At 47.7% G+C, this 18,885-nt stretch overlaps 1 protein-coding gene across 5 annotated transcripts; it reads left to right on the top strand.

The window, feature by feature from the left end:
- Positions 1-1,919: 1,919 nt before the first annotated feature.
- On the top strand, positions 1,920-10,547 carry LOC102518171 (zinc finger protein 501). 5 transcript variants are annotated; one of them, XM_032487581.1, is made up of 6 exons: positions 1,920-2,187; positions 4,290-4,328; positions 4,717-4,892; positions 5,871-5,965; positions 6,116-6,242; positions 7,438-10,547. In XM_032487581.1, the coding sequence occupies exons 5-6, from the start codon at positions 6,209-6,211 to the stop codon at positions 8,820-8,822; spliced, it is 1,419 nt and encodes a 472-aa protein (XP_032343472.1). In that variant the 5' UTR covers positions 1,920-2,187; positions 4,290-4,328; positions 4,717-4,892; positions 5,871-5,965; positions 6,116-6,208; the 3' UTR covers positions 8,823-10,547. The 5 variants fall into 5 exon arrangements, with proteins under 5 accessions (XP_032343472.1, XP_032343471.1, XP_014422739.2 ...); XM_032487580.1 differs by lacking the exon at positions 5,871-5,965; XM_014567253.2 differs by lacking the exons at positions 4,717-4,892; positions 5,871-5,965.
- Positions 10,548-18,885: the final 8,338 nt, after the last annotated feature.

Raw genomic sequence — 18,885 nt, 5'->3', positions numbered from 1 at the left:
AAAAAGAAAATTGTTTAGTAAAATTGTCATAAAATGTATCTATTCATGGCAAGAGACACTGCTTGCTGCTAAAGTATAGCGCAGGATGTTTGTATGACAGTTTAGTATCATTGAAAAAATGTATAGCCTTTAAGATGTTTCCCCCATCAACATATCTCTGAGCTTGCTCAGAATATCTCATTAGTTTTCCTTCAATGTGGATAATTAGGAAAATATATAAATCAAAACTAGCCTATCACTAAGGGACATGATACATCCAGGACAGGCAGCAATTATCCTGGCATTGAGGGACAAATATTTTGACCTTTTAAAGGATTTACAAACAGGAAAAATGGTAAAAAAAAAAAATTTTTTTCTTTCACATATTAAGGTATGGGGAAGTCACTCTGGCTTAAGTTTGATTTAACTAGAACAGCCATTTTGTGGCCTATTTAATATCCATTGTACATGTGCCTTAATTATAAAGGGAAAATACATTTAGAAATCAAAATAAATTAGCTGTGGTTCAGACATCCAGACTAGAGCTGGATGACCATCGTAAGGCTTCAGATAAGCTCCTGTATTACTAAGGACTTAAATTTTCTGCACTGTATCAGGCTTAAGAAAACCCAGAGACAGTGCGTGCCCCTAAGGGATACTTTTCCCTTGCCCCCACCCCCAACAACCCCCACACCACCACAGCAAGGGCCACCAAGAGTCAGTGCATAAACTGCCTCTGAGAAATCTGTATGTGGACACTGGGCTATGCACCCCAATCCAGGTTGTATTCAAGGTTTAATTACACTTGCCCTGCTTCCCAGCAAAAGAGAGCCATTCATCAAATCAGAAGTGGAATATAAACTATGGGCAGTTATCGCAGAGGCCACTCCCTTAACCAATTTCAGATGGGCATTTCAGGAGGAATTTCTAATTTTGATAATTCCTTTCTAGGACTCTGGACAGGACACAAGACCACGAAAAACATAAAGGGATCCCCTCTGATAAAAATAAACTAAATTCAGGATCCTGAACACTAGTAACCCAATCATAGACAGAAGTGGCCTTGGATACACCATATATTGGGGGTCCTTTCTGGTCCAGCGGGGAAAAGTTTCAGAAAAAGAGATCTTTGGCTCTTTAACACTTAAGAATAAGGGGTGTAGAAGCCCTCAGAGGGGAATGAGACAAGCTGGGACCTGGCACCTGGGCTCTTCGCTGCAGGGCTTATACATGGACAAATGTCTTCCTGAGCAACAAAATACAAAGAAACTATAAGGGACCAAAAACAAACTGCATACATGCTCAGTTGGGTCAAATTATGAACAAGATATAAAAAGGCATGAACAAAAGCAGGGGACTGCCCATGATCTCTGCACATAGCACCACCAAGAGGGTGGACAGACCAAGTGAGCCACCCCTCAGGATCTGTCCCCACCATCACCCCATGTAAGGGATCAGCAAGGAGGTGAACAAGGGCAGCTGTTATTTGTTTCTGCTCCCTCCTGCTGCAGCAGGAGCCCCAATAAAACCTTGCTTGAATTTCTCATCTGACCTATCAATTTCACTTGATTAAAAAGTCCGAGAACCCTGGCAGGTAACAGATGCACTTTGAGCCGCAGTGTGGTAGCATGTGCTCATTTGGTTTTGCAGGTTAGGGGAACATCTGAAGTAGTATGTCTCCATACATCTCTGAGATCAGTGAGGTCTACATTCCACGGAAATCTCAGTGAGTTCCCTTCAAGAAGCGGGAATCCGAGCTCGTCAGCAGGACCCCAGAAAACCTTCCCAGCAACCCCTCCCCGTGCGGCCGGCCCATTCCAGGGGGTGGGGCCAGGAGCGCTGTGAACCACATTACCCGGAAGGCTCTGCGCCGCGCGGCGTCGGGCCTGGTCCAGTGAGGACTCAGAAGAGAGGCACTTCCGCGCGAAGGGAGGGCGTCTGGGCGGGCCTTCCGGCGTCCACCTCCTGCGACATTTTGTAAAAGCGGAGCTGTCCGCTGGTCGGGAGCTTCGGGAGGAGGCCGGGCCGCCTGAGGTAAGGGAGCCGCGGAGGCGCCCCGCCCGCTGCTCTGAGGCGGGTCTGAGGCTCGGGCGTGGCCGTCAGCCGTCCTGACTCTGTCGCGGGGCCAGACAAGGGACCGCCGTGGCCGGGGCCCACCTTAGCCCGCGGACGCCGGTGGCGGGGGCTGAGCTGATGGGTCCGATTCAGGTAAGTGCTGCGCCCTGCGCTCCGTCACCCAGCACGTCCCATTCTGCAGTTTTTTTGTTCTTATCAGTGTTTGCTTATGAATGTCCTTTATTTATATTTATCCTTTCAAGGCTTGGTTTTTCGAATTTCGAAATATGACGTGCTTTTAAAAAGTGCACAGAACGTCCATATTGCAGTTGAATAACCAGCTCTGAAATTAGTATTTCGCCGCTGAAGTCAAGAAACGTGATATAAATAGGATCCCAGAAGCCATCTGTGCGGTCTTCCCAAAAGAGTTATCTGCATCCCCGAAGTTAGGGTATTGTCTGGTGTTACAAGTTAGCATTTTCTTGCCTTTATATATATATAGTTTTGTGAACCATGCGGAAAATATTCAACGACTGTAGTTTAGTTTTGCTCGCTTGTTTTAAAACTTTATGAATGGAATCATATAAGTATCATGATGTGTTTTTCTTGGCACAGTATTATGTGATCTTATCCATGTATTACATGGCTATCCATTCATTCTCCTTTTTGTGCGGTATTCTGTAGTATGAGCATATGAGTAAAACGTCTTAATAAATTCTCCTGTTGAAGAATTTTCTTTGTTTATGGGTTTGTTTTTGGTTTTTTTGGTCTATGTTTTCTGTATTTATAAACATTGCTACTGTAGTCGTATCTGCCATGTGTTCTAGCATATATTCAGCATACATTTGTCTAGCATGTTAAAATTAATATTGTACTTAAATGAGCATTTCCATTTTTTGATCTTGTTTTGCTCCATGTTACTGATTTTAACTCAGCTCTTTGAAAGTATTATACCTACTCGTAATCTATTCCATAGTTATATTTTGATAGACATTTACACATTACATAAATTGACTGTTTTATAGTGTACAGAGGGTTTTTGTTTTTTAAGAGATTGTACTTTTCCAGTAATGTTTATATTACTGTTAAATAACCTCTGGTGATATTGCAAGAGGAAATGGTTAGGATATTTTGTTAAAATACTTGTTTTAAGGGGGCAGAAATGATAAAAAAAAATTATAATGCTTCAAAACCATAACAGGATATTTAGAACCCAAGAAGATGTTTTTATGCTTATATAATTAGAATGGGATAGAGGTGCTATAGCTTGTTTCTCTTAAGTTTAAGCAGTCAGAAATCCCGAGTTATCCCGAACTGCTGGAGGCACTTTTACTGTGATTCTAGCAATAATCCCTTTATCAGAGGTTCATTTAGAATGTGAAGTCTACCACACTCGGAGAGAACAGCATGTAAGAAATTACAGATAACCTGTCTAAACATTTATGGAAAATTTTTAGCATCAAAAAATATAGATAAACATAAAAAGTACATAATCCTGAATTGTTTGTATAATGTTATAATAATTTCAAAACAATTTAATCTGTAGATTATGTAAGCTGCAATTTAATATAAAAGTAATTTTTACTATAACCAGAGTAAAATTTGAAAAGGAAGTATAAGAATTCTTGGCCAGCTGTTAGGACGAACTATGAGCTATGGGAAAAGAAGAATTTATTATTGGTGAGGGAGAAACATTACGGGGGGAATCAAGGAAGTGTCAGAGATAAGATAACTATATATATATATACACACACACAAAATAAATAATAAGGTCCTACTATATAGCACAGGGAACTATGTTCAGTATTCTGTAATAAACCATAGTGAAACAAAAAGGAAGTGTCCGAAACAGACATGTACAATAAAATGAGACTTAATTTTGATATTTGTGGCTCAAGATGATAATAGTACTGTATGACCTGCCACAACCATTTTCTCCCCAACACCATCCCTTATTCTTCTGGCTCACTAGGCTCCAGCCACACTAACCTCATGACTGCTACTCAAACACATCCAGCATGACCCCGACAGAGAGGCTTGGCACCTGTTCCTCCCACTGCGGGAAAGCCTTTCCTCGAGACACCCTGTCAGCACTTGACAGCACAACTCCATAACATTTTCTGCCCTCTTCTGTGTGCTTTACTTTCCTTTGTGCCTTTATCTTCACGTGAAATATTAGGTGGTTCACGCGTGTATCTTTTTTTGTCTGTGTCATGGTTGGGAATTACAGTGACATGACCCTGCTTTTCCTGCAGGTTCCACATTCAGCAGGACCACTTACGGCCCCTGCGCTGGTGAGTGTCATGTGTCCTGGAACTCTTTTTGCTCCCACTCTTCCTGGCCTAGGTGTCTGGACACCCTAGAGAAACCCTAAGCCCGGTTCCTAAGTCCAGGCCAGATGTTATATGGAGAGAGTCCCCACGTTTGGCAACCTGCAGGCTGAGATGTGAAAGGTGTCCTAGGTACGGGGGTTAGTATGCACCAGGGCTTGGAGATGAGGTGGAGATGGGCTTGTTCTAGGCCTTGGAGGCGTCAGCTAGTGTCTGGTGAGAATAGAGAGCAAGGGAGCAAGTGTCAGGCCTAGAATGGTAGCCTGAGAAGTGCGGTTCCTGTTCTGAGAGTGATGGCAGCCCTGGAGTTTTTGAACAGAGGAGAAAAGTGACCTGACTTTGGTCCTAACAGGCTACCCCTGGCTGCCGAGAGAACAGACTGGGGGAGAGGAAGACAAGGAGACCGTGGAGGAGGCTGTTGCATCTATCCAGAGGAGCACTGGTTGTGGCAGGACCAGAGTGGTGTATTATATTATTATATAATAATATATGATATGATATTAGTGCATTATATTGGTGGATGTAGAGGTAAGAGAAATAGTTGTTGGCTCCTGAACTTGTTTTTAAAGTAGGGGCTAACCCGAGTTTCTAATGTGGAGGGGTCACGGATGACTCCAAAGTTTTTGCCCTTTGCGTCTGGATGGCTGGGAGGGCCATCAACTTGGATGAGGAAGTCAGTGGCAGGAGTACTTTTCAATGAGAATATTAGGAATTGGGTTTGGCCATGCTGAGTTTCAGATGGTCCAGAGACTCCCAAGTGTAGGAGACAAGTGGACGGGTGAACATGCAGGGCTAGAGTGCTGGGGAGGGCTTCAGGTTGCTATTAGGGGACAAGGGAGGAGGGGGGCTGTGGATGTCACAAGGACAGACAAGAGTAATGGTAAGCAGCAGGAGGGGAGGGGAAAGGCCAGCACCTGGTCAAGGGTTTCATGGGGGCGTGGCCGTGAAGCTGACGCAGAGGGAAAGCGGTAGAGGAGGTGGGGTGAGAGCAGAGTCAGGCGGTGCTTATTCACCCTGCCCGGCACCCACCGGGTTCTTGTCAGAACATCAGGTTAGTTTACCCAAGGTGCGTCAGGTGGGCGTGGACTTTGAATGGGTGTTACGTGGACAGAGATTGTAACTGGTGAAGAGACAGGATGTGCAGTATGCAAGTGGAACCTGACTAGGGGTGTTTAGATCTGCATGCTGTGACTGAGGTTGAAGTCGGGAACAAGGCCTCTTCAGAACAGGACTGGGGCGGGGGGGCACAGTGGGATCCTGTTGCACTTGCCAAGCGCTTTTTGAATGCTCTGTGTGGGTGGGTATGTGAGGAGGCCAGAGAAATGCCAATTTTGTGGGCCTGGTGGTGGTGATGGGGTCAGGAGTATGAGGAGGTCTGGTGAGTAATATGCACACGGAGGAGGTGTTGGGGCCCTGGCACCAGGAGCTTAAGAGAAAAGGATGGACCCAGGTGTGTTTGTGTCTGGGAGATGTGGTCGTGGGGACTCTCAGGTGCTTATCTTGCAGGAAAGGGGGGCCTGCACAGCAGGCCCAGAGCTTAGATGGCCTCTCTCTGTCCCCCTGCCTGTGGTTGCTGAGAGTTGGACCTAGTGATTAAGGAGGTATGGAGAGGCTGGGTACCACTACCCTTGAAGCTGGGGAGCTGGGGAGGAGGATGAGGGCAGAGTGAATATGAGTTGGAATTGGGGGTACTTACGAGGTCCTGGAGAGAGACGGGCTGCTCATGGACACATCTGTCCCCATCATCACAGGGCACTGTGACCTTTGAGGAGGTGGCTGTGTACTTTTCCCAGGATGAATGGAGGCTCCTTGATGAGGCTCAGAGACTCCTGTACCGGGATGTGATGCTGGAGAACTTTGTACTGGTTGCATCACTGGGTAAGACCTTCACACCTCTTCCCAGCATCCTGGGCTGGTCTCCACCTTCTTCCCAAGCTAGACAATGGGCACATCTCTGTTACTGCTTCCCTGCCTCATGTGCTGTGGGCACCAAGGCTGGGTGTGTATACTGCCTCCTTTCATAAGTAGCCCCCATAACAGCTGCTCAAAGGTTTTCTGGGTCAAAAGACTTGGAATTAGTCCAGTGGGTTCCATCAGACTCAGCCAGCTCCCTGCTAAGTTGACTCTCTAGCCCCTAGGCCACCTCTGCTCCAAGGTTCTGTCCCCTTCCAGCTGATGTTTCCTGGGGCGTGGCTGTACAAGGAACTTGTTGGGACCCAACATGGTCACTACTTGTGGGGTCCACGTGGCTGTTTCTGTGAGACTTACTCAAACATTCCTTATGTGATATACGGTTTCATGATTTGTTCCCCCCCGGGCCAGTACTGACTGCGCACCTGTCCTGTCTTTCCCTTAGGACTTGCATCTTCTAGGTCCCATGTTGTTGTCCAGCTGGAGCTGGGAGGAGAACCCTGGGTACATGGCAGAGTGGACATGACTCCAGGCACAGCAAGAGGGGCGCAGAGTGGGCCTGGCCCTGGTGGTTGGCATCAGGGGGAGGATGTGAGATCGTGGCCTGTGCCCCTCCTTTCTGTCTTTCTTCCACATTCTGGACACTCTGCTCCTTCTGTCATTTCTACTCTGACTTCCAACCCAGGCTTATCCCTCACCTCCCTGACTCCCACTGCTCATTGGTTCTCTCCGTCACTCTCTGGTATTGGCCTACACTTAATGTGTCATAAGGTCTGCACGTGTCCTTAAAATAGTCCTTGAATACCAGCTCCTCAGTGACAGTTGGAGTTTCCTGGGCCTGGACACACCCTTCCACACAGCACACTTGTGTCACCGGCTGCCAAGGCCCGGGTGCAAACCGTTCCTGGAGGAGTGAGTTGTGGACCCCTGGCTCCTCCCTGCACTCCACCCCATCCTTGTGTCTTTTGTCTGGTGAGTCTCCCCTTGTTCCATGGCATCTAGAGGCCCAGTGCTGTACAGCAGCCCTCTCCTAAGTGCCCCCAGCTCCCCTGTCCTGAACAGTCCCACAGATTTGTTCCTTGGTATGCCAGACACACATATGTGATGGGGCTGCCTCCTCCCCAAACCTACATGAAGTTCACTAGCATCGTTCTGCTTTCAGGTTGTTGGCACCGAGCAGAGGACAAGGAGACGACTTGTGTGCAAGAAGTTTCTGGAAAAGGGCCACAAGTAAATACTTCAAAGGCAGACCTGTCCACCCAGAAGGCCTACCCCTGGGAGTTACGTAGCCTGGACTTAGAAGGTGGTTTCTATCTAGCTGAGGACCTGGGAACAATCTCTGGCCAGAAACCACGTGGGGCAGGTGTGAAATTTCCCCAGCACAGTGGAGAGAAAGTCTTTAAAAGAGACGTGCGTAAGGCCTTTATGAAGAGCCGCATAGTCCATGCGTCCAAGAAGTCTTCCACATGTCAGGAGGCTGGGACGGATTCCACTGGTAGCTCTGGCCGCCTCCAGCACCAGGTCACACCACAGAAGGACACCGAGTGTGTGGAGGCCTCTCACAGTGGACAGAGGCACTACAAGTGCGGTGAATGTGGGAAAGCCTTCTGCCGCAAATACAGACTTGCTCAGCACCAGAGAGTCCACACTGGAGAAAGGCCTTATAAGTGCAGCGAATGTGGGAAAACCTTCAGCTATAAACACATTCTTGTTCAGCACCGGAGGGTCCACACTGGAGAAAGGCCGTATGAGTGCAGCGAGTGTGGGAAGGCCTTCAGCAACAAACCCACACTTGTTCGGCACCAGCGCGTTCACACCGGAGAGAGGCCTTACGAGTGCAGCGAGTGTGGGAAACTCTTCAGCCAGAGCTCTAGCCTTAGTGAACATCAGAGAATTCACACTGGGTCACGGCCCTATAAATGCAGTGAATGTGGAAAATTCTTTACTTCCAACTCCAACCTAATTAAACACCAGAGAGTCCACACGGGAACAAGGCCTTATGAGTGCAGTGAGTGTGGGAAATTCTTTAACCAAAGTCCCAGCCTCATTAAACATCAGAGAATCCACACTGGGGAAAGGCCATATGAATGTACCGAATGTGGGAAACTTTTTAGCCAGAGCTCTACTCTAATTAAGCACCAGAGGGTTCACACTGGAGCAAGGCCTTATAAGTGCACAGACTGTGGGAAACTTTTTAGCCAAAGCTTTGGCCTCACTCAGCATCAGAAAGTTCACACTGGAGAAAGACCATATGAGTGCACAGAATGTGGTGAATGCTTTAGCCAGAGCACCCAACTTACTCAGCACCGAAAAGCTCACAGGGGAGAAAGGCCTCTGGATTGCAGCAAATGTGGAAAAGTCTTCAGTCAGCAGTCTGCTCTGATTGCGCACCAGAAACTTCACAGCCCAGACAGGCCTTCTGAGTGCCGTGAGTGTGGGAAAGCGTTCAGCAGACGGTCTAACCTCATTCGCCACCAGAAAGTTCACGCTGGAGAAAAGCCGTCGAATGAGACGGGGACGGCAGGGGATCAGCTACGTCCTTGTTGACCGTGTCACACTGAACAGGCTTTGTCCGGGAGCCATCGACCTGAAGTCGAACACCATACACCTGAGCATCCATTGTGTGGAGACTGCCTGGGAGTACCAGGCTCGTAGGCAGCTTGGAAGGAGCACACTGTACTTTCTAACCTGCCCAGCGCCCTTGCCAGACTTCCGTCGCTGAGTTCTGTGGTAGAAGTCATCTTACCTCTACCAAGTGGCAGATCGCCCCACTGGGCATCCGTCGTCTGTGAGCTGTGTGACCTCCGTGTGTGCCCATCACCTGGAGGGAAGCGTGAGCAGTCTGAGCACTCTGGTGTTCTGTCTTCCGCCTGACTGCCCAGGACACGGCCCTAACTGAGACGCCTTGAACAGGACCCGGTCTGGGTCCGCCAGTGGCTTCCAGAGGTCGCCTTCTTCAGTGGCACTGTCCCTCGTAGCGCCCAGGATGGATCTTTCTTGCTCCACGTGACCCAGTTTCGGAACTTTGTATACCTTGGTGGGAACAGTATAACAGCAGAGAATGGTTTCCACTTCAGCTTGGTCTAATTTGCTTTCTTGTCCAAGGCCTCCTGGTGCAGACTACAGGGCTTTGTGTGACTAACCTTGTGACATAATGTAAAGGGCTTTAGGATTCCCATAGTGGCTCTAGCTTGTTTATCTCAAGGCCATTGATGCACATGAATGAGAGTGGAAATCATCTAGTCCAGGGATGTGACTTTTATGACTCAGGTAGAGTTCGTGGACAGCTCAAGTGAACACGTCTTTCTTGGCTCGCCAGCGTTCTTTGCTACTGCGGCAGAGTCCCTCCCATGAGGTAGGAGAGGTGATGGAGTTAACTTGTGGTTGCCAGAGTTCCTTCCACTTTTCCAAAAAGGAGGTTCAGACTTTATGTAAAGCCAATTTCTGCTAAAACTTCATTGAGCTAGACTGCTGGTATACAAAGCACCGAACGTGCTGAAAATGTACAGTGTGGTTGGTGTTACTATGTAAGCCCACAGAACTGCGGTCGTGACGACCGTCCGTCGCTTCCACAGCTACCTTCTGACATCTCTCCCCAGATGGCCAGGCGACTACCATTGATTTACTGCCTTTCACATTCATGTTTGCCTTGTTCTCTCGCGGTGCAGAATCATTTTGAGAATCATCCAGTGGCAGATGTGAATAGTGCGTTTTTTTAAATTCCTGAAAGATACACTGTTTGTATATACTGTCATTTGACTGGGTTTATCCATTCATCTGTTAACGGATAAATGGGGTTTTGTGGTTTGTTTCCAGTATGGCTATCACAGATATGCTTACTGTGAACCATGTACATAAAATTCTTTATTTGAATATATAGTTTCATATTCTGAAGTGAATGGCTGTACCCTTTTGCCTCCCCACCTGGAGTACAAGAGCATTCCAGTTCCCCTTTGCTCCTCACCAGCATGGTTTTTTAAAGTGTGTAGTGGTATCTCACTGTGGTCTGATTGCATTTTCCTAATGATTGATGATCTTGGACATTTTTAATGTGTTGCCAGCTGTGTATCTTTGATAGAGTGTTTTATTGAAGTATAGCTGATTTATAATGTATTAATGAAATGTCTGTTCATCTTATTTATTTACCACTTGGTAATGAATGTTGGCTGGTATTTCCCTTCTAATAACTGAGAAGACAATAAATGTGTTGGAACGTCACTGCCTTCAGGGACTTTGCTGGGTGGAATAAAATGTTTGTGCTGTCATCCATAATGTGTAGTCCTCGTTACTAACATTCAAAAATGGTGGCCCTTGGCATGATCTGAGGGTGGAGTCTTTGGTGGGCTGATGTTAAAAGGTTGTTCCTCAGACACCCGTGCAGGCTTAGTTTTAGGGGTTGGTGGTTCCAACCAGTCTTTGTCGGTTCGAACTGGACAAGAGCTGACTCCCAAGTTGCTAAAAAAAAAACCCCAAACTTGAGCCCCCATTACTGTAGTGACCCCCCACATGAGGGTGTCATCTACAGGGGTCACCAAGGAGTCTTGCGATTTATTCCCTAGGCCATGTGAAGCTTGGAGGGTACGCAGTTACAGAGGGGGAAGAAGCGAGCTTAAGCAGTGAAGGCAGTTCACAAGCAGAGGGGTTTCAGCAAGCTGTTCCCTTTCCCGGGGCTCTGTAAGGCAAGCTCAGGGGTTCCTGCTAGTCACCAGCTTCTGCTGACTGAAGGGGCATGGTTTCAAGGTCACCGAACGTGGACTTGGGAAGACGTGTGCAGTAGCACCCCATTACGTTCTGTTTCCATTATACAGACACCCATAAACAAGCTTAACAGCACAGACGATAGTAAAATGTAGTAAAATAAGGGACAAGTTTTGAGCATTTTTACGTCAGCAACTTGTAAAGGACTGTAACACCACAGCCCTCAGTTGTCCGATTCTCTGTTCAATCCCAAGAAATGTTTGGCACAGACTTGCCCAGCTCCCAGGCAGGAACCTCTAAGCCCTGGAAACATTCAGCCTAATGAGAGTGTCTTTCCTTATCTGGGGCCTTGGGCCGTGCTAGGTAGCTTCTGCTACTGACATGACTCACGGCAGGGACCCTAGGTCTTTATATCAGTTTGACATTCGGAGAAGCTAGAGAGAGTAACTAAGATCAACGCAGAGGTGCTCCTCATCTATGTGACAGATAGTAAAAAATACCTGGACAACGCCGAGGCTCGTGTGGGGTGTCCGTGGGGCTCCCTGGTTAGCAGCAGTTCGTGTGAGTTGTCACACATCTCTGTCATGAGACAAACCAGAAGGTTAATTGGAAGCTGGCAACTTGGCCCCAGGCTCTGTCCTATTGTGCCGTCTTCCTTTGATGCTTTTCCCTGAGTCCTATAGATTCTGAGGGTTTTCCAGAACATCATTGTGTTTTTAAAAGCTTTGCTAAGAATAATTGACTTAAAATACACTTGAAGTGCAGGGTTTGATAAAGCTCTGGCACAGGCTTAACACGTCTGAAGCCAAAAGTTTTCTCGTGCCATTTGTAATTTTATCCCCTCTTTCAACCTACAGAATTGATGCTAGAAGTTATTCCCCCTTTTTGTGACAGGTGTTTTCAAACATACACAAAAACAGAAAGGACTGTGTCTGCAGCCCAATGAGCCCATCTCTAAATTTCCACCATTGTTGTTTCTTGGATGTTCTTTCATTTTATTCCCTGGTTCACATCACTGGGTCATTTTTACATAGAGTGCCTAGCCCCACCTCATGTAACTCCTGAATCATTCAGAATGCATTTTCAAAGATGTATGTAAGCACTTTTTCATAATTTCCATAATTTGATCACACAAATACAGGAATGCCCTGCTTTTTGAAAGTTCACCTTAAACACCACATTGATTTTATGAAAGACTAATTAAAAGAAATCTGAAAAGAATTTTAGTCACGCTTATGAAAAAAGCCATTACACTATACACTGTAGATTCTTTCATAATTGAAGTGGCTTATCTAGAACTTTCAGAAAGCAGGGGATACTCCCCCATTATGGCATTTCAGCTTATGAAAAGTTTCATAGGAAAGATCTACCTGGGGTTAGGAGAAACCTGTAATTAAGACTCTGTTACTAGGGGAGGGTATAGCTCAGTGTCTGGAGTGAGTGCTTAGCACGCATGAGGTCATGGGTTCAATCCCCTGTACCTCCATTAAAAAAAAATAAACCTAATTACCCCTCATCCAAAAAAAAAAAGACTATATTACTAAATTGTATATCTGGAGGGAACTCTAATTTGAAAAGATGCATGCACCCCAATGTTCACGGCAGCACCATTTACAATAGCCAAGACACGGAAACAACCTAAATCCATCATCCATGGACAGATGACTGGATAAAGAAGCTGTGATATAGTTATACAATGGAACACTACTCAGCCATAAAAAGGAATAGTGCCATTTCCAGCAATATAATAGCACAGGGAACTATATTCACTACTTAATACGTATAATGAGAAAGAATATATTCATGTATAAGTATAAAGGAAACATTATGCTGTACACCAGGAATTGACACCACATTGTAAACTGACTACATTTCAAATAAAAAAATTTAACAAGACTGTTCCTACATTGTGTTAATTTCCTATAGCTGCTATAACAAGTTAACACAATCTTGATGGTTTAAGGCAATGTCCATGTAACTGTTTTACTGTTCTGGACGTCAGAAGTCTCTTCCAAAGGAATAGTCAAGGTGTTAGCAGGGCCCGTGGGCCCTCTGGAGGCTTTGGGGGTGAATCCCTGTTCTTGCCTTTTGCAAAGTCAGGCGCTACATTCTTTGTATTTGTTGGCTCATGACCACTTCCTTCCTCTTCAAAGGCCAGCAGTGTAGCATTTTCTTTAGTCATCAGATTGCTTTCCGCTGTATAGTAGGATCTCCCTCTGCCTCTCTTTTTAAGGAGACTTGTGAGTACATCACTAGGCAAACATAATTTTAGCATAATCTCACCACAAACTCGCTATCACACTTGCACAATCTCTTACTATATAAAGTGACATGTACAATGTCTTGGGATGAGGACATGGACATCTTTAGGGGACATCTATCAGCCTGCCACACTGAATTTGTCTCTTAAAAGTGTGTTTTAAGGCATACTCATTACAATCAGGATGCAAAATTTACACCCATCCCCTGTATTTTCTGTAAACTAGATACTGAAGAGATGAAGAATTCAGGTCTAGTCTGGCTGGACAGTTGTGCCATGTGGCACTCCTGGAGATACACTGGGTAGGACAGATGTGTGAAAATGTTCTCTAGACAACAGTAGGGAAGAGATGGGTTTAAATCAAAGTGTTTTTTTGTTTTGTTTCCAGAACTAGTTATTAAATTGCAGAAAGTTCCAAATACCAGATATTGTGAAAAGGTTACAGCACATCCTAGTGAGCACGATAACCCAGTAAGACCAACAACCTAGCCTCTGCCTGCTTGCAGCTCTTGGCAACCTGGAGTCACCCTGTCCCTGCCGGCTCTTTCCTGAATATGCAGGCCCCCCAGGCTTAAAACTTCCCTGGGCCAGTGCTTTGAGAGCTATCTTCCTGTCTCCTTACTTCTCACAAGTAATAAATGCTTCTGCTTTAACTGGACGTACTTGCTGTGTTCACTGGCTCTGCACCCAAGGGAAGGACCCATTAAATCCAGTAACAATAATGACACCTCAGCACAACCCGGAGGCCCCTGCATAGGCATCCTGGGGACACTGTGATGAGGGCAGCATTCTGCATCACCCCCGCCCAGCAAGACTGCACACACACACACACACACACGTGCATTATACTGCGTCCACGAAGACAAGATGTGATAGTCCTGAGACACACAGCTGGCATTTACAATGTGCAACAGAGGCTTGTGTGAAATGGAGGGAGGTGCTGAACCACCCCAGCAGGTATGAGGACACAAATGCACAAATGCTCCAGGGACCCCTGTGAGGCAGGTATGGGACAGGGAGGTCCGGAAGCCTGGTGTGTGGATGCACACAGGATCACACAACCACACACATGCAGGTGTGACCAGGTGGTCTCACCCTGGCTTGGAGAAAACCCCCCCTCTTCGCCATCCTAGCCCCAGTCCTGCAGGTCTGACGATGCACTGACGGTGGTCAGAACAGGAGCCTTGTGCACATGTTGCCGCAACCTGGAGCCTCACACAAACACACAGGGACACGTGATGGACGCAGATCAGCCCACGCCTTGGTAGCGGAAAATTTTACCCGGAAATGCCTGCTAAGAAGACCGGAGAAGCAGTCGGAGGAGGGAAGGGGGCAGGGGACAGAGCCGCTGGAGGTTAGGGGCTTTTCTGGGGGGTCAGCCTGCACTGGGTCAGTTTCAGGGACAGTGGATCCAAAGCGATCTGGAGAGGGAAGGGACTATGTTCCTGGGTCGTTAGGCACCGTTCGAGTGATTCGTGTTTCACCCAGCGGGGTGGGTGATCACGGAGCTCTGTGGCCATCCTGGGGGAGTCCTATTTCTGTCCTATCCTGGTGTTTCTTGGGTTCTTTACTCCCGAGTAGGCGGGCGTTTCGAAGTCTACCCGAGAATTTTTCTTGGTATTCTAATGCAACTACAACAAACACAGTAAAACACATGGCTAACTTAAATTCCTGTTAAATTCAGGAAAACAAACACGGAGAAGAAATCTCACCGCATAATTTTATGAGTTCTCTGTAAAAGCGGCCTCTCGCTTCCACGGCGTTTGGACAGAGCAGAGCCAGGGCCGCCCCCCTCCAGCCTCCCACGCCCTCCCCGCTTTCTTCCGCTCGCAGCTTTGGACCCAACCTCTCCGCGATCACGGCCTCCGGGACCAGCAACACCGCTTCTGGGCCTAGCTCCTTACCGCCGCCCAACCGTGCGCTCCGAGGAGCGTCAGAGCGACTCCCCGGGGTGGGGGGTGGGGGGGGCCGCCGTCCACCGCCAGGTCGGCACGCATCTGCCGGCCCCGGCACCTGCCTCTCTCTCGGGGCCTCGATTTCCGCCGCGACGACGGGGCTCTGGGGGCGGGGGCGGGGGCCGCCTTCCCCTCGAATCGGCGCAGGAGACGCGCCCGGGCGCCGAGCTGCGCTGAAGACGGAGGAGCAGCGGGCGGCGGCCCCCCTCCCAGGACGCGCGGGGGGTTGGGGCGGGGGTGGGGGCACCCGGGCGCTACGGGGGCCCCCGGGGCGCGGGGAGACCCGAGCCAGGCCCTTCGCGGTCCGCACGCCCTGCGCTCCGCCCGCGCAGACCCCGCCCCCCCGTGACTTCCCGGAGACGCGCGTCCTCGGTGAGCAGGTGCCGCGCATCAAGGGCTGAGCCCGCCCGACCCGCCTCCGCGGGCGGGCGGCCCCGGGCTGCGCTGCGGAGTGTCTCCACCGAAGGCTCAGAACCTCCGCGAGCCTCCGGAGCCCAGCGGGCTGGGAGGGGCCCCGGTGTCAGGGCTCCTCTCTGCGGCCCCCGGGCAGCTCTGTGACCACCCTGGAGCCCCTCCTGAGCCTTCGACCAAATGGAAACAATAAAGCTTTTTGCAGGGGAAAAAAAAAAAAATCTGTGAAGTGTCGTCCTAAAGGGCCTGGAACACGAACAGGTAAACCGCGATGCATGCGTGTGGCTGTGTGTGGGGCTCGCTGTTACTGCCCTGGTCTTGGTCCCACGACGCTCTTACCAGTCAGGGCCGTTTTGAGATCCCTCCTCTGGGATTGTCTTTGGGGCTAATTTCAAAGCTGCATGAAGTAATCCACATGAACTTTGGTTTAAAACAAAAGTATTGTCCGGAAAGATCTAAAAATAATCACGTCCTCACTCCGAGCCTTCCTTGGAGCCTCTTCCATGATCAGATACCTACTTCGTGTTGCCACATTTGGCATGAACTCTTTTCGTGGTGTTTTATCCAATATCGTTACTGGGCACACAGCTCTCAGTGGGGAAAAAATCATTTTTTCCTCCAAAGTTATGTTTTTAGCACAGATTGTGTGCTTCCTCTGTTCCTTGTGAAAGCCGGTTGCCTTTTGAGGATGTTACTCTCTTTTACCTTGTCAGAATGATTATCTGGTCGCAGCAGCGGCTGTACAGGTATCCGAGCCCTGGGATCCGCAAGCCAGAGAAGCCGCTCCCGGGAAACACTTCCCGGCTCAAAGCGGAGGGTTATTCGTGCCGAACCTGGGAGCTGTTTGGGACAAAGTGGCCCATAAAGACACCTGGAGTGTGAAGGAGTGAGGGGCATTCCACCGAGTGAAGGACCCCACAGGGTCCATTCTGTCCTCATCCACTTTTCTCTGCCTGGTCTTCATCTGTGTGGTCAGTCAGAGGGGGTTGCTCCACATGGCAAGCACTGTTTTCTGGGTGGTGGGACAAGGATGACAGAGACATGGGTCCTGCCCTAGGGGAGGGCAGGCGCTCAGCACCAAGCGTGGCAAACATATGGGAAGTCAGATGTGAGCAGTGAAGTGATTCTGCTGCTGTGACAGAAATGCAGCCAGAGTCATGAGTGAGGGAAGGGTGCAATCTTGGAGTCACGGGACAGGTGAGCTGGGGTAGCGCGCCATGGTGTGAGAGCTTTGATTCCGGGGATGGAGAGGAATGCAAACCCTTCTGAGCTCTGCTGAGAATCGTGGGGGATGCCATGAACTGTGAGTGGCGCTTCAAATGGAAATGTCACTCGGTCGTGTCAGGTCTCCCCAGGACTTAGTGTTCTCAGTGAGAGTGGGAAGACGGACTTTGGATGAAAGGCATAAGGAAAGAAGCAGACAGTAAATAAAAGGTGACATTAGGTTGGAAATCTCGGAGCTGGTGTGTCAAGAATACGCAGATTAAAACCCGCTGAACCAGGAGGCACAAGCCACCCACGCGGGGTCAGCAGGTAGCGCCCTCAGCATCCGAGCTCCCACTTTGGAAGTCCCTGGGCCATTTTGATTGAAGGTGCGGTTTCAATACACACACAAAGACAGTACAGTCACAAGGTTTATTAACTGACACATCCCAGGACGGGGCACAGTGAGTAGACGGAAGTGCACTCCTCTGAGCCGGGGAGCACACACCTCTTACTTCTGAGGTGGTTGGGGCAGCGGTCACTGATTTTCTTGAGTGGTTATTTTAAAAGGAAAAGCAAACTGGGAACTTCGTGGTGGGAATCCTACACTCAGGTTCTGATCTAAATGTCCAGACTCTCGGTCTGTCGTACTGTAAAATGCCCAGACAGCAACTCCAACAGGCTGTTTTCTCATTGCAGGGTTGAGCTGCGTGCCCCACATCTGGGTATGCTGAAGCCCACCCCAGTTTCTTAGAACGTGTGTATTCGGAGATGGGGTCTTTAAAGAGGTAATTAAGTTAAAATGAGGCCATTAGGACAGGCACTAATCCAATCTGATGGGTGCCTTGCAAAAAAGGATTAGGACACACACAGACACTAGGGGCATGTGTGCACCGGGCGACACCACGCGAGGAGACAGCCAGAGGGCGGCCACTGGCAACCCAAGGAGAGAGGCCTCAGGGGAACCAACCCTCCAGCGTCCTCACCTTGGACTGCCGGCCTCCAGAACGATGAGAAAAACAGCTCTGTTGTTCGGGCACCAGTCTGTGGTATCTCACCCCGACAGCCCTAGCAAGCTACCAACTCACTCATGCACGGGCATTTGCAGAATTGTTACTTTGTTCCCAGCTATTGCTGTTATCAATAAAGCTGCTGTTGCTGTGAACATTAGAAGTACAAGCATTTCTGTGGACACACATTTTTAACCCTCTTGGGGATAAACCTACAAATTAGACGGCTGCATCACATGCTAAGTGCATGCATACTTACAGAAATTACCAGTTTTCTAAAGTGGGTTTTAACATTTTGCATCCCACCAGTAAGGCATGGGAGTTCTGTTTCACATCACTGACTTGGCATTTTCGGGTTGACCATTCAAATGAGCACAGACTTGTGTCTCATTGTGGTTTAAATTTGTTTCCCTAGTAATGAATGGTGTTGAGCATATTTTTACATGCTTCTTATTTACATATTTTCTTTGGTGAAATATGTATTAAAACTTGTCTTTTTTTTTTTTTTTCCCTAATTCTCCCAGCCTTTTGAACATACTGCCACATTCTGGCTTTTTTTAATGCTGCCAATCTAACTGCTGTCCTTTTGTAAACAATGTATTTCTTTTCTGGCCACATTTCAGACTTTCTCTATTTTATACTCTGCTATTTCATTTCTACTTGACTTCCTAGGTGTAATTTTTAAAAAATTTATTCTCCCTCCAATGTATCCTAAATCAGAGGATTCATGTCTTCATCTATTCTGTAAAATTCTCAGACATCTTTCAAGCAGCCACTTTTCCTGTTGTTAGTTACGGAACTTCCATGAACTGAATGTTGAATTTCTGTTTTTCTGAACAATGTCTTAGAATTTCAGTATCTTTATCTCTGAATTTCTTTCTGAATAATATATTCAAATATATAATACCAGATATAGTCATCTTATCAGTATGTATAATTTTCAAAGAAAAAATTTAATTTTTCAAATAAAAGGGCAGAAGTTTTTGTCTTTTTTAAAAATTGAGTTTTCTCATTGTTTTAAAGATTATTTAAAATTTCCAGACACCAGTTATTTATCAGATATATTTTGCAAA

This window comes from Camelus ferus, chromosome 9 (genome assembly GCF_009834535.1).
Source record: "Camelus ferus isolate YT-003-E chromosome 9, BCGSAC_Cfer_1.0, whole genome shotgun sequence".
Lineage (NCBI taxonomy): Eukaryota > Metazoa > Chordata > Mammalia > Artiodactyla > Camelidae > Camelus > Camelus ferus.
Note: the sequence above shows the minus strand (reverse complement) of the source record. Positions and strands in the feature narration are given on the sequence as shown.